At 32.8% G+C, this 16,487-nt stretch overlaps 1 protein-coding gene across 1 annotated transcript in view; it reads right to left on the bottom strand.

Moving 5' to 3' along the window:
- Positions 1–16,487, bottom strand: part of LOC143046620 (uncharacterized) — a 38,692-nt gene that overhangs the window by 22,076 nt on the left and 129 nt on the right. The window contains exon 2 of the mRNA XM_076219757.1: positions 1,621–1,762. Coding sequence (XP_076075872.1) covers positions 1,621–1,762 — 142 coding nt within the window. The remainder of the gene's footprint in view (positions 1–1,620; positions 1,763–16,487) is intronic.

The following is a 16,487-nucleotide window of genomic DNA, read 5'->3' on the forward strand; positions in this document are numbered from 1 at the left end:
CCATGTTGTTTTCTATATGTCATATTTTGCCGCATTTGTTGCTTTCCCCACATCCTTCCTTTTGTCTATATTATTATGATAAAAAAATTATTCTCCTGGAAAGAGCTCTTTTTGAATAAAAGGGATCAACGAACCCATTACCCTACCTTTAAGATAGATCAGTAAACATGGGCATACTTATGGGTGATTATTCAGACTAGTGCACACATTTTACAGTTCAAATAAGGCAATACCGAGCGTGGCATTCCCTCGTATGTAACATATTGGGGACAAATATGGACACTATATTTGTATATGACACATGCAGAAAATGGTAAATTGAATATGCATATTTGATACATAAACTATTTTTTTTAAATCAACCAAAACATTCAGTAACTGGAAATACCTTTAATATTTAATAGATTGTCTTCAGAACCAGCAGGTAAAAAAATGAGCAACCAATTTCCTGTGTATTATGCTATTTCAAGGAGAAAAAACAAGTCCATCTGCATGACCTTGACCTTTGGTCTTGAACGTAAAAAATGTCAGATCATTACAAGGAGGAACAGTATACCAAATGTGATTAAAATCTTTTGAAGCATATTGGTTTTAGAGTGTCCACAAGGGATATTGCCTTGTATTACAACTGCCACTGTGACCTTGACCTTTGAACTTTAAAGTCAATAGCGCTGAAGATATTCTTAACGAGTAACACCATACCAAGTTTTGAGCATTTTGGTTCTAGAGTGTCCATAACAATTTTATCTACACGCAACTTAGATGTAGTAGGCGAGGGGATAATAAACTAAGTTTTATAAGAATTAGACAAAAAGATCGATTTCCCGCCATGCATGGCAGACTTGTACAGAAACGATATGTTGTCGAAATTCTGTTCGTATCTTTTAGACATCGTATGGCCATCGCGCCATCATCGTAATCCATCGTGTAGCCATCGTAATCCATCGTGTAGCCTTCGTGATCCATCGTGTAGGCTTCGGGTGAGATATGAAGCTTAAATACCCGTCTTCGGTCAACCTTCGTATGTCCATCTTTTGCTATCGTATATAATTTCGGCACCTTCGTATAGACTTCGTTATTCATCGTACTTACTTCGGTCACTTTTTGGTATTTTAACGAGATCGGGACCAGCTTCGTACGAACTTACAATTTTCGCATTCGGGTGTCCATCGTATATAAAAATCGGGACAGTGTGACGCGGGCATAAAACTTTTCCAAGAACAGCTACATGTAAGGAAATATATTCCGGAGGTAGAAAAGCCTAAGTATTTCAAAAAATTCAAAAGTTTTGTAAACAGTTTATTTAATGATATGACCATATCAATGATAATTCATGTCAGCACATAAGTGCTGACTACTGGGCTGGTGATACCCTCGGAGAATTGAAACTCCACTAGCGGTGTCATCGACCAAGTAGTTGGAAATAAACTCATCATAGATACCTAGATTAAATTTTATGTGTACGCCAGACACGCGTTTCGTCTACAAAAGACTCAACAGTGACGCTCGAATCCAAAAAAATAAAAAAAATTAAAGGCCAAATAAAGTACGAAGTTCAAGAGCATTCAAGATAAAATTTCCTATAAATGAACAATAGTTTGTTTTAAAACATTAAAATACCTTTGATATGCTGGTACTAAGAATATGTAATCTTTTTTCAGCTGCTTTGTTCATATCTAGTCTTTCTTGCTGACTTTTACATGACCATTTTATTCTGCCGTATATTCTTTCTATTGTTTTTGTTAGAAAATTGTACTGCCAACTGTTAACATAAAATAATATATAAAAAAAAAAATGTTAGGCTAATTTATATAAATTCAAAGCATACAAAATTTCATTAGAAGATGAGGTATGATTTACTTTCAAAAAACTGGCGCCCAGAGATCCAGAGAACAAATGACGTATCTGTTAGTTAATCTCGCCAAACGATCTTCAACAGTGATAAAACTAAGATCTTATTGTAAAATATGTCCCGCCAGTGGAAAAATATTTAAAAATTTAAAAGAGAAAACCACAGCCGATTTCAGTAAAAAACAAAAATAGAAAGACATATATCTAAGACAGCTACATACGGTAACATAAGTAAAAACTGTTATAATCAATAAGGGCGCATGTTTTTTTTTTCAAGTATTCCATCAACTTTCTGTGAAAAACGATTATAATAATTTGACCGTCCCTTGACACTATGTTGGACAAGAAACTTCTATGCTGAGCAACGTACCCTTCCAGAAAGAAAGCAGTAAAAATTTAGGAAAGTTAAAGCATATTCAAGCTATGATTTTGCCTCCAATCTCAAGGATCTTAATTTAAGAGACCAACGGCAAAACCCTGCAACATAGTCTTTGACTCTGATGGGATATTTAAGTTCCGAAAATTTCTTTCAATTGTCGTCTAAACAAAACAATCGATCAGTTCAAAATAAGTTAACCATAATAAACAACATGCACTCTACTCTTGTATTTCAAATACTTAAATTGGATTGGTCTAAATGAAGTTTCTTTTGGTTTACACTTCATAACCATGTTACCAAATCTAATCTCACTGTGATCTGTATATACACATGCAAGTGATCAAAGGGTGTTTAAGCTTAGCAACTAGAAGTAATGGTCTCTAGCTCGTAAATTGTACGTGATTTGAATAAAATAAAATTCCGCAAAACATCACGAATGATTTAAATGTGCGATAACGTTATAACAAACATGACGTGATACAAATGAAAAAAAATATCTTATTTCGTTACTTGTCCGCTTCAAATTCAAATATCTCCTTAAAGGATCGTTTTTGGAGTATGTTATTTCATTTAAGATTATATAGCATCATAATATCGCACATTCATTATTTTCAAAAAAGGCAATATCATGACAGATAATAATTTATTCCTTAGTTATGACATGTCTATTGTAAATTTGATGGTTAATAGAAGCCATATGATTAACAAATGTTAATTGATAATTGCTAGTGTTCGCTCACTCCGGACTTTTATTCAGTTTGTGAGTTAAACGCCCCAGCTTACACATCAATAAAGCTCTACCAAAAATGTGTTTAATCCTATAATATTTCTTCTATCTGGTACACAAAAAATGAAGGAACATCTTTTGCATAACTGTAGTCATATTGTATTGTATTGAAACATAATTATATATATAAGCACTTGATTTTGCGAATTTAACATTGCAAAACATTTTATTACTGTGGATTCATTTTTATTCGTGGAATACCAATTTTCGTGGATTTCGTGGGTAACAGCGAACCACGAATTTAAGAATTCAACGAAGAATAATCCCGAGAAATGTGTATTGAGTCGGATGTTTATTTCCGGTTATGTTAAAGTCTCGATTACCCAGACGCATATTTAAATATAGCGTCTGGGGTGATTAACCAGACTGGTCAAAAATGTATAGGGGGCGTAACAAATAATTAAATATAGAACATATCTATAAATAGATTTTCCGTTATCCCCAATATAATTTAAATAAAAAAAGCAACAGTCAACAGTGTAGTAGTAAATGTACATGACATTCCTGTAGCTCACTCTGTGTTGGCCAACTTGCTGAATGGGAAATTTTAATATCAACTAGACTTGCTACAATTCCCTTTCTAATATTTCTCTCTTACTAATTTATATGTTTACTGATAAGTGCCAGCCTACTGATTGCACTTGGAGATGTCAGTATAATTGTAATCTCCTAGTTATAGCAGTAAAATTATTAAAGGGGCAAAATTGAAAAAAATAATAATAATTAGGAAGGGACATGTAGCAAGTCTAAATATCAACGTGAAGTAAAATAAATAAAACTGCTCACAAACAATTTCACACGTATTCCTGTTCTCAGAGTTCTTGTCTGAAACTGAGTGATGTATAAAGTTTAACATATAATACAGATCTAGAGTCAAAATTAAGCTTTAATTGGCCGTACTTTATATTCAAATTTCGGATATTTTCATCTTTGATAAAAAGTATTTTATATAAGTTTTACTTTTTTTTTGTCATGGTTTTTATCCAAGACTTGATCATTAACTACTTTTCTAGTTATCGGCCGGTTGTGTCAGCCGTGATTCCCCCGTTACCTGGGTACCGCAGACAGCGACACCCAAACGCCTGCCTCTTTTTATTCTGAGGTTTAGTTACGGCCCTATGTAAATACTTCAGCACTCGTCATAGGCGGATCCACCCCACCCCCATATTTTTCGTAGGAAAAATGTGGTTGCTTATGTAGGGAAACTCTGTAGCATGAGTGAGCGTAGTTCCCCCTCCCTAATAACAAGTTCTGGATCCGCCACTGTTCGTGTATAGAGGATACCACGCTCTCTGCACGCTTAAAAATGTGTCCGTAGGTGGATCGTTATACGGCTTTAATCTATATTTCTGCTTCTATAGAATATTATTATTGCCCTTATTTTTTAGTGAGTCATAATTTCTCCAACCTTCCCGAACGGGCTATAAATTAGGACCTCCTTTTTATAATTATTGTTAATTTCTATTCGTCCTGAACATTACCATTCTTTACCACAAGACGATGAAAAGGCAACCCAAGATCAAACTATTCTTATATTATTGCATATCTGTCCACTTTATTCTCTTATCTTCATACTATACAATACCACTATTTTCTATTCTTTGTATTGCATCACATCGTCCTAAACATGCATGAAATATTTGTCACTGGACGTTAAGCAACCAACCATCAGTATATTGTCACCGTTAGTTTATTCTTTATTTTTTTTATCCATTTTTTCCTAGTTTTGTCTCATCATTCTCATTTCTATAAATTCCTGTAATAATTTATGCTGTCCTATTTTTTTTATATATCTGATGCACTTACCTTACAAAAAGGCACACATCAAATTACGTCTATGTAAAGAAAAACGTCTCATACAAATACTAAGAATGCATTTGGAAATTAGTATGGCGTTCATTAACACTGGACTAGTATATATTTGTTTAGGGGCCAGCTGAAGGACGCCTCCGGGTGCGGGAATTTCTCGCTACATTGAAGACCTGTTGGTGACCCTCTGCTGTTGTTTTTTATTTGGTCGGGTTGTTGTCTCTTTGACACATTCCCCATTTCCATTCTCAATTTTATATGTAGAAAACTCCCTTAAAACAAGTATAACTGGCAGTTTAGCGTGATCACACAACGAGCCAACTCAATTTTCATTTACAAAATTAACTGATCTTAAAACTGCAAACGACAGAATAGTCTGAATGTTTCTTAGCTGTTACACCAATAATCGCCTGATCCTTTTGGGAGAAAATTTTTAGGAACCAACCTTCACACAAAACCACTTTGCCAATGTAGCCCGTCTCCATGGAGAAATATAGAACATAACCAGTCAGTCATGAAACTCAATACTCTTTGAATGCATGTTTGAATCATGCACATGGAAAAGATGGAATGGGATTTTTGGCATAGTAACTTGTAAAAAACATAAAAACTCAGAAGTGTATTTAACTTCTCCAACTCTTATAAATTCCATCATGTAATAGCATGCAATAAAGGACAGCTTAGCAAGAACAATTACTTCTCCTGTGAACCTTTATTATAAAAATAAGGAAATTGGTATCATTGCTATACATGTTGTGACGAGGCAACAACCCAGCAGAGTTCAAATGACATGGATATACGCAAATGTGATCACTGCATGACCTTCAATATTAAGAAACTCCCTACCGTATACAATGTAGTCAACTATAAAAGGGCCTGACATGAAAATGAGATACAATTCAACCGTAAAAACTAACTGTTTAATTGTTCGTATGATTTTTAATTTGTTAATACAAATCTAATTTCCCTAACATATCTCACAACAATGTTTCTTGATATTTGTTTCATTTAATCAATATACGTCTGTGTATTTTTTTTTCGCTTTGTGGTGGCTGTCAAAATAATGTATACCCAACATTTTTGGTACTGTGATTTATTCATACTGATTGATGCTTCAGTAATTAAAAAATAAATCTATCAGTTTGAGTCTTGTTCTAATAAAATTGAAGCATGTTTATGATACAATCAAAATCCTGAATATTACATTTTTGTTTTAATTCTTCACATTTTACACATAAAATCTGTGTTCATAAATCATCATTGGTTTGTCTACAAAAGAAAGTAAATATTAAAATCATATCAAATTTTAGTCACCAGCATAGCATATATATGAAAAACAAATTGTTTAAAAAACCCATAATAGAAATATATTTTATAAACTATTGTCCTGGTGCAAGCTAAATCCCGCTTTAGGGTGCAAGATTATCTTGCTTTGTTAAAGACCCGACCCATTGGGCTGTTTACTGCTCTTTTGGTCGGGTTGCCCAGTGTCTCTTTGACACATTCCCTGTTTGTATGCTTTATCCAAACCATGCATGGATTTTTCTCATTGTTGAAGGCCACTCACATCCAAATAATTTGAACTTGGGTGGATATTTCTCATTGGTATTCATACCACATTATTTTATTTGTGTAATGCTGAGATTTTGGTAATTTTATCTTCACTTGTTGTTTTAGTTTACATGATAAACTCTTAATCATGATGATGGGTTCACTGGTTGCTGTCGCAGTCATTGACACCTCTTTTCATTGATGCTGAAAATATTGTTTAACTATCTTTTGTTTTGCAGAAAATCGAATGTATAAATCATTTTGACCGTTTAGTGTACTATGTAAAAAATGGCATCTTCTAGAAACACTTTGATTGTTTGTCTTTGAATGAGTAAAACATTTTGTATCTCTCCGCCCCCCCTTTTTTTTTACACATATCAAGATGCAGGCTCCCTTATTTAGATAGATACAACAAACTTATCTCGGATGAAGGTGATATTTCGAAGTCATAGCAGTTTTACATCAAGTATTCATAAAGTTAACGATACTACACGTAAAAATGTATTTATATCGTATACGACTGTTCGAGTGGTCCCAGCAATTATAAACGGTTCGTTTTCGTTGCACGGACATGCATGAAAAAATATATTAAAACTACTCGGTGTATCAGGTTGCATTGCAATTTATGTTACAGTGTGTGTTGTTATAACATCTTACCAAGGTTGGATGACATCATGTCGGCTGGTTTTGCCTTCGCGTCCATGCCCATGTACGCCATGCTGTATGGTGTTTTCCATAAATGGTATGTCGTCATAAAAATATATAAATAGCTTTAAACAACAATCGGTACACTCGGGCTTTTCAATAATATTATCGTAATGTCATTTCTTCCGAAGTCAATAACCAACTTCTTGGTTATTCGTCTTGGACATTATCTTTGACAACAAGCTAAAAAAGCCGATACTATTCCGAATGTCATAAATTACCATTTTTATATCACTTGTCATCCAGACGCTCTACTTTGAAAAATAAAGCGGCTGGATGATCGAGACTAGTTATGTTATGCAGTTCAAGTATAGTGTTGACTAGCGATAAACATTGTAACATAACACGTGTTTTTTAATTTGAAAGAAGATATAAGTATTTTAATTAAATCTATAATAAATATATCTAATATCAGTGATAATTTACTTTTTTAAAATTGATTAAAACTGTTAATGGAAAATAACTGCAAGTTGTTAATTACCGTGTCATAGTTTGGTTTACCAGTGATTAAACATCAATAGGATTAAAATACGGGGATATTGCCCGTAGGTTATATTGATTATGACAGGAACATTTATTTTCACACCTTATACTTATATCACTGTTTATTATATCGCGATTAGGGAAATGAGCTTTCAATCATAAAGTTTTGAATGCCTTATAGAATTCAGACAAGAATTTATAAATTGTAAAACAAACAAATAATTAGTTGTCTCTGTCCATTATTGTAATCGAAGTTATCAATGAACACTTTAACCTAGAATGACCAAGCGAGCTTTTTCAATGAGTTCCTTCTTTTTTGTTTTGTTTTATTATTGATCAAACCAAGGAGGTTATATGATCTCCCAAATCAAAAAGAAATCCACGAATTACGTATCTATTTGTTTTTGTTGTAATCAGCGATCCACGAATTTACGTATACCACGAAACGTCTTTTTTTCTCTATCCACGAAAATTGATACCCACGAAAAATAAATGAATCCACAGTATTGAGAATTGAAATGGGAAATGTTTCAAAAAGACCCGACCAAAGAGCAGGATACAGCAAAAATGCACCAGTCGGTTTTCAATAGGGAATATCACACAGTCAGAGGCGGACTGCAGTTGGCCCCTAAAATGAAATCAAAAATGTGTACTTGTTAATTTAAAACGAACACCACACTAAACTCAAACTGAATATAAAAATGTAAACATGTAAATGAACTAAAATCAATAAGACATACAAGACTATTATAAATTTTGTCATATATTCAATAATTATATAATTGGTCCGAGTATATATTTGCTTCCATTCGTTTGTCGTTTTGAATTATATATAAAGAAAAAAAATAACCGAAAAACGAAAGTGTTTTAATTGGGTAAACATTTACAATTAATTTTCCATAGGCGGTAATGGTAACGTTTTCCTTCGTTGCTCAGTCCATATCGTTTACTTGAACATGTATGATAGCTCATATCGAAGCTGATACATTTATACATGTCTGGTTAAATTTTCGGGGTGGCAAGTGAGATTTCTTTTTTCGCAAATTGCTGGACCCCGGAGGATGGTGAAAAATGTCACTCTCCTCATGAAATAATCCCAAAGTTCTGATCTTAAAATTCAATAAAAAAAATTGTCCTTTCTAATAATTTATTCCAGGTCAAATCTACATATTTCTTTTCTCATCACATCAGCTCTATAAAACAGTTCTTATTGTTCATTTATGTCCATTTTTAAAATCACAGCATCCACAATTGTATGGCGGACTAATATTTTTTTTAATTACGTCATCTGAGTTTCTCATCTCGAGGTCCATTAGGGATCCTGACCCAATTGATCGTTTCTGATTTCTATTTTGTTCTAATTATTTCCCTTTTTATATTGAACAATGCTTTCCTTTCTTGTTTCAAAGCCATTGATATTATATGAATTAAATGCTAACGTAGTTTTTGCATACCTGTTTTTACCCCGGTGTTCTTTCAACATAATCATTATGATAATGCAAACGTAATATATATACTGTCTGGTTTCAGAATTGATCTTATGTTATTAATTCATTAAATCAAAGTCTTTTAGATTTTCTTGTTTTCGTCTCTAATAAAAAAAAAAAAAAAAATGAATATTTAATTATTAAACGAATCGTAAATTTGAAATGTACATTAAGATATATTATACAGATGGTAATAATAAAAAGGTTGAGCAATACATCACATTAAAACAGGAGGTTACTATACTTAACTAATAAAAAACATGACCCCGTCAGTTTATTTTATTGGTTATCAAATCAATAGTATTTAGATCAAAGATATTGTCGACGAATGGAACAAATTTCATCAATCTGTACAATAAGGCTGCGTGATCTTTACTTGTACGTTTCGAAAGGTTGATAATCTTATGAACATTCGGGACGATTATGAATGAGTTTTTCTAATTAAGATCAATAATTTAAAAATCAAATTTTACAAGCGGGGTAAAACATCAGTACCTTTCGACTTTTGGTATTTAACCGCATTATTCTATCATTTTGCTAAGTTTTATTTATTTTCAGTTTAGACTTTTCATTTTCAAAACCTGTATATCATCTGCCTTCCTCTGTTCTAAATACCATAAATTGACTGATGCTCTCAGATTTATGATGAACAATAATTGAAAAATAAAAAAATGACATACATCTTCCGACGTCAATAAAAAAATAAAAGGCTCCTGACTTAAATTTTTGAGTGATACTCCACTAATCACACCAAAAATGCGTGAACTCAGTTCATTACAACAAAGTTATCTTTGCCTTTACATGCAACTACGTAAAACATTGATTAAAAAATTCCTTCGGTATACATAATAGATACATTAAGAACGAAAAACAATTATCAAAATTTAGACAGTATTCGAACAATAACTAGTGTTTTAGAAATCACAAACTGCTCATGTAGTCAAAACATTTACTAATTTTATCATCAGTACAAGGACACCAATGGTAAATACAAATCAACATGCATACATTTTATACTCGCATTCAATCTTTTATGATAATATTCTATACAAAGCACAAAAATGTCGGCAATCACCTTAAAGGCTAGCCAAATCTTCAAACATATTTAACCAGAATGGATTATTTACAAGACTGTTGTGAGGTCATTATAGATGGCACACTTTAGTATAAGTATTGATTCACTCATATGGTCCTTGCTTCGGGAATAATACTTTAATTATAAAACCAAATATTGTGATTGATTGAATGTTGATTGCTTAACGTCCAGTGGCATATATTTCATGCATATTCAGGACGAGAACAAGTCCACAATAAATACAACAGGTAGGTTGATACAATAGAGGCCATCTGGGATGATGGTCGTGAAAAATTTGGACTGCCACTGGAAAATGAGGGTATATTGGATACGGACAGAAATTTTGCCTTGCAACAGGCCACCTACGGACCCCCCAAAGAGTTGTTGCAAGGGTTCTTAACGTACAAAGAGCGTGGCACTCTCTTTACACCAGGTATCGGATTAACGTCCCCCTTCTGACCGGATGTGACTGCGAACTTGATACATCCCGTACAGCCAAACGGACGCCGCACTTCGGCAAGCGTTTTACTGCCGGTCGGGAGAAGACCAAGTGACCATATTTCTATACCCCAGTCACCCTTAGGATATCAAACACATCAAACAAATGGGTAACAACTGTCATATTCCTGACTTGGTACAGACATTTTCTTATGTAGAAAATGGTTGATTAAAACTGGTTTTATAGATAGCTGCTTATCCTCTTACTTGTCGGACAGTCGCATAGAAGTCCATTATATTGACAACGATGTGTGAACAAAACAAACAGACGTAATACTTGTAGATACAAATGTCAAACATAAGCGTACAGACAGCAGTATACATTGTGTTATAATATTAATCATTTGAAACACAAAAAAATATGTAACAATGTGAAATTTTACCACAAGGTTCCATATTTCATAAGTGATGTTGTGTCTTTTATTGGAGGTTAAAGCCGAAATCGATCAAGAAAAATGGACAAAATAAGCGGTGAAAAATAGAATTTTCTTGTTCCAGAAAATAACTGAAGTATACGTCTATAATTAATCGTTTAGTAAAAAGGGTCCACAACAATACTTTTCTAATGCCTGACATAAGTTGCTTATTTCGTTACCAACTTCAATTGGGTTTAATTCAAATTTTGCATTCTTAGAGGTTTTTTATATGCAGAATCTAATTGTGATTTAAAAACTTTTATTTTTGGACCCGTTTTTCATTTTCGTCCACATGAAGGTCCAAGTTGTACAAAATTAAACTTTGCTTGATTTCAATAGAATATGTATTAAATATGTTTTCTTTGTTATTCACTACAAACCAGTAAAAGTCTGAAATGGCCTATATCTGTACTAGACTGTACTGATTTTTACTCGACCAGTCTGAATTGGTCTGAAATTTACTTGATAATACTCGACTGTAGTCTAAACCATACTTAACAGTCTGAATTTGTACTTGACCAGTTCTTAACCAATTTATACGAGTCTGAACCATGCTCGACCTAGTCTGAACCATACTCGACCAAGTCTTAACCAACCTAGACCTATTCTTTGTATCTAATTAACTGAATTTTATCAATTTAGGAAATATTTTTAATAAAAATGAAATTTGAACAACAACTTGATATTAAAAATGTATTCAATATAGTATTGAAATTAAAATTTCACAATAATCAATCATAATATAACTTCAACACAATATTAATCAACACTTACATAATAATATATATCAACCTTAAAATACAAATAAAACAAGCTGATCAAATAATCTAAACAATGAATATTTTCAATATTATTCAAAATTTTATGAATATTTCTGAAGTATTTTATGCTAACTGGACTATTTTCACCATTAACTTAAGCCTAGTATAGATTTATGTTGTCAGTTGACTTCAGTTAATAATGCAGTGAATGTCTTTTTTTTATTAATATTTTTATAAAATAGTATATAAAACAACTTAATATATTTAAGAAAAAATGAGACCTCAATTGTTTTGTTTTATTAAACCAAGAATTTAATATAATCATGATAATAAAATTTCCATATCGATCCTTGATAACCTTTTTAAAAAGGAAATGTGTTCCAAATTAACAGTAAAAAATTATTTCAATTGATTTAAGTATTTTTTGTCAAATTAAAGACATGGCATTCATTCAATTTAATATGGTCAAATTGCCTCATTACATGTGTGTTTTACCTGTAGGTAAAAAGAGGCCTATTTTCTTAAATTCATGTATTACTTATCTTGTATATTCCAAATGCCTTGTTTTTTTTAAGTTAAACAGGATGTTGCAATTTTGAATAAATGCTATTTAGAATTTAATACCTCTGACCAGATGTGATCTTATTTATGAGTTTGCCCCAAGCAGAGGTTATACTTTTAAATTATATTTCACCACTACTCAGAAAAACAATTTTATCTATTTATTTAATTTTATTCCTTTTTGATATAAATTATATATATTAATATGTTATTTTTTTATCCTATTAGTAAATAAAAGAATAGATATATTTCTAATATAAGGTTAAACAATTTATAGATTTTGTTGGCTGTTGTTATATATGTCAGTTAAAAAGAAATTTATTTTAACAGTTAAAAAAGTAGAGGTTATTTGGTCTAGTATGGTTCAGACTGGTCGAGTATTGTTCAGACCTTTGGTTAAGTATGGTTTAGACTGGAAAAATAGGTCGAGTACATATCAAGAATGGGTTAAGACTGTTTCAGACTGGTTGAGTAATAGTTCAGACTATTTTCAACGGCAAAGATAAGGGTCAAGTACGATTCAGTACAGTCGAGTATGGTTCAAACTGAGGTCGAGTAATTTCAAGTAAAAGTCAGACCAATTCAGACTGGTCGAGTAAAAATCAGTACAGTCGAGTACAGATATAGGCCATTTCAGACTTTAATGGTTTGTAGTGATTGTGAATCTAACTGTGTATTAAAATTTCTGTATTTTTGACCCGATTTTGGTCCACATTAAGTACAAAGTGTCTAAATTTAAACTTAGTTTGATTTAAACAAACAAATGAGTTCAAGGGTTTTTGTAGTTGCTTAATCTACACATGTATTTGTTTGCTGAATATTGGATCATAAAATATAAATATCCATTTTCTTTAAAGTTCTTGTCGTTCTTGTTTTCCATTTTAAATTAACTTTTATTAACATGTATACCTGTATATACTAAATTAAGTCTTGCATGCACGATTTAAAAAAATATTACACACCTATATAAGAGGAAAGAAAGATACCTGAGGGACAGTCAAACTCATAAATCGAAAATAAACTGACAACGCCATGGCTAGAAATTAAAAAAAAAGACAAGCAGACAAACAGTAGTACACATGACACAACATGGAAAACTAAAGACTAAGCAACACAAACTCCACCAATAACTAGGGGTGATCTCACGTGATCCAAAATGGTAAGCAAATCCTGCTCTACATGTGACACACGTCGTGTTGCTTATGTGATTACAAATCCGGTAAATAGTCTAATTCGGTAGGTCACATTCATGAAAGGGAATGGGGTTGTAGTCACGACGTAAGGAGCATATCCGATATCATTTGTGAAACGGCTATTCCATAACGGTCAACTAACTCATTTGGAACTCTTGGTTTAATAGCTTCCTTGTGAGCAGCAACCCCCTATCAAGAAAATAATGATAGAAAATGCATGCATGGGAATATCGTATCAATTGGGAGACCAATTGGGAGATATATATCCCGTATGCAGGTGCTGCTGGAATGTTGCTACTTAGAAATGGAAAGTTCACAATTGTAAAGCTGAAATCATCTCTCTTGTCGTAAAGTTTTGTTTTCAATCGACCCTCATTGTCAACTTTTAGATGTAAGTCAAGATATGAGGCCGACTTAACTGTATCTGTAGTACCCTTTATTTCTAGTTCGATGGGATAGATGCGTTCAACATAGTCACCACATTTTGAATTATTTAGTGAAAGAACATCGTCTATATAGCTGAAAGTTGAAGTTAAAGGATATTGCTAACTTCTTATCTTTCTTCTTAAGAAGTTCCTGAATAAAGTCAGCCTGAAAGTAATAAAGTACCAATGATATATAATGTTCTTTCAGTGGTTGTTGATCGCAAGCTAATTAACTTTAGAGTATGTTGCCGGGGTTTACCGGCTTGTGTCATTGTCAAAAAAAAAATAGCCCGTGGAAAGCGTGACAGATAAGTTAATTGAAAGAGCCATGACATTAGTTTTTATATTTTTCAAACATCCAATTTGTTAATTACACTATTCCTTTTGACAGTTGTTAAATGATTTTCTGTATTAAATTTGTTCTTTATAGGAATCTGTTATTTCTATTCAACTTCTAGAGTACGTGTGTTAAGATTCTTTCGTCGAGTTTTTTTTTTTAAATTTGAAGTTACATTAAATTGAGAAAGGAAATGGGGCATGTGTCAAAGCGACAACAACCTGACCATAGAGCAGACAACAGCCGAAGGCCACCAATGGGTCTTCAATATAGCGAAAAACTCCCGCACCCGTAGGCGTCCTTCAGAAGGCCCCTTAAAAATATGTATACTAGTACAGTGATAATGGACGTCATACTAAACTCCGAATTATACACAAGAAACTAAAATAAAAAATCATACAAGACTAAAAAAGACCAGAGGCTCCTGACTTGGGAAAGGCGCAAACTGCGGCGGGGTTAAACATGTTTATAAGATTTCAACCCTCCCCTATAACTCTAGCCAATGTAGAAAAGTTAACGCATAACAATACGTACATGCAAATTCAGTTCAAGAGAAATCCGAGTCCGATGTCAGAAGATGTAACAAAAGAAAATAAATAAAATGACAATAATACATAAATAACAACAGACTACTAGCAGTTAACTGAAATGCCAGCTCCAGACCTCAAGTGAACTGATTTAAAGATTATGTCTTCATCATATGAATATCAGGCACATTCCTTCCCGTTAGGGGTTAAGTATCATACTATCATAAAATATATGAGAAGAACATAACCCGTGTCATGCCAACATCCATAATACATTTGTATATGATATAAACTTGCATTTACTCTGATCCTTCAACTTAATCTTACAACATCAGTAGTAATTTATAGTTGATCTAATTTGATTTTTAAATTAATCTGAGATACATTTTCATAAAAAGGATCATCATCTAAGATAAAAGGGCTTACATTTTTGATAACGTATGATACTCTTAATGCTGTTAGTACAATATGATTAAAATCAAATCCATGAAATGCCACCATTCTGATCTGCCGCGAATCAAGCACTGATGGGCGACTTATCAGAACGGGAGCAATGCAAGGACTCAATCATAATTTAATTAGCTATTTTAAGTAACTATGATCAGGTGGTCAATATACGCTTCTGTATATAATAGTTTTCGTTAGGTTCTGACCACGTATCTACTGTACAAAAAGAATGCATTACATATTTGTGAAATATTAAAAAAAATAAGGCTACGGCTAAATCCTTAGTATATGCATCAAGACTTTGCAGGGGTAATTGAAATATGTAAATGTTATTGACTGTAGTTTATTACAATTTCTCAAGTAATTGAATGTCATGTGTAATTAATAGATATAGAAAGATGTGATATCAGTGCCAATGAGACAACTCTCCATCCAAATAACAATTTATAAAAGCAAACCATAATAGGTCAAGATACGGCATTCACCAAGGAGCCTTTGCTCACACCGAACAGCAAGCTATAAAGGGCTCCAACAATAGTAATGTGAAACCATTCAAACGGCAAAACCAACGGTCTGATCTATATAAAAACGAAAAACGAGAAACGCGTATGAACGACATAAACAAACAAATAAACAAAACTACATTTTTTGAACTACATATTATTGAAAGTTATGAATTACATAGCCAAAATTGTCTGTAGTTGACAATTAGTTTTCAATTACAGTACAATTACATTTAAATTTTGGCCCAGAAAGGGATGATTTCAACTTCACTGCTATGAAACCGTATGCAGGTGCTGACGGAATGTTGCTGCTTAAAAATGGAAAGTTCACGATTGGGAGGCTGAAATCATCACTTCTGTCGAAAAAATTCTTTTTTCAACCGACCCTCGCTGTCAATTTCTAGATGTAAGTTCAGATATGAGGCCGACTTAACTGTATCTGTTGTATCCTCTATCTCTAGCTCGATGGGATAGATGCGTTCAACAAAGAAACAAGTCGACAAGAAGAGGAGCACAATTGGTTCCCTTTGGAATGTCGAAAGTCTGTTGAAAAACACGTCCTCCAAATGTAACAAATATGTTGTCAATCAAGAAATCAATTTTCATAATGTTAATTTAATATAAATTTGATGTTCTTACCCTCTATTGTATAAGTGATTGTCTTTTCTACAACATGAAATAACGTTGACTAT

Source organism: Mytilus galloprovincialis, chromosome 9, assembly GCF_965363235.1.
Source record: "Mytilus galloprovincialis chromosome 9, xbMytGall1.hap1.1, whole genome shotgun sequence".
In the NCBI taxonomy this organism is placed as follows: Eukaryota; Metazoa; Mollusca; class Bivalvia; order Mytilida; family Mytilidae; genus Mytilus; species Mytilus galloprovincialis.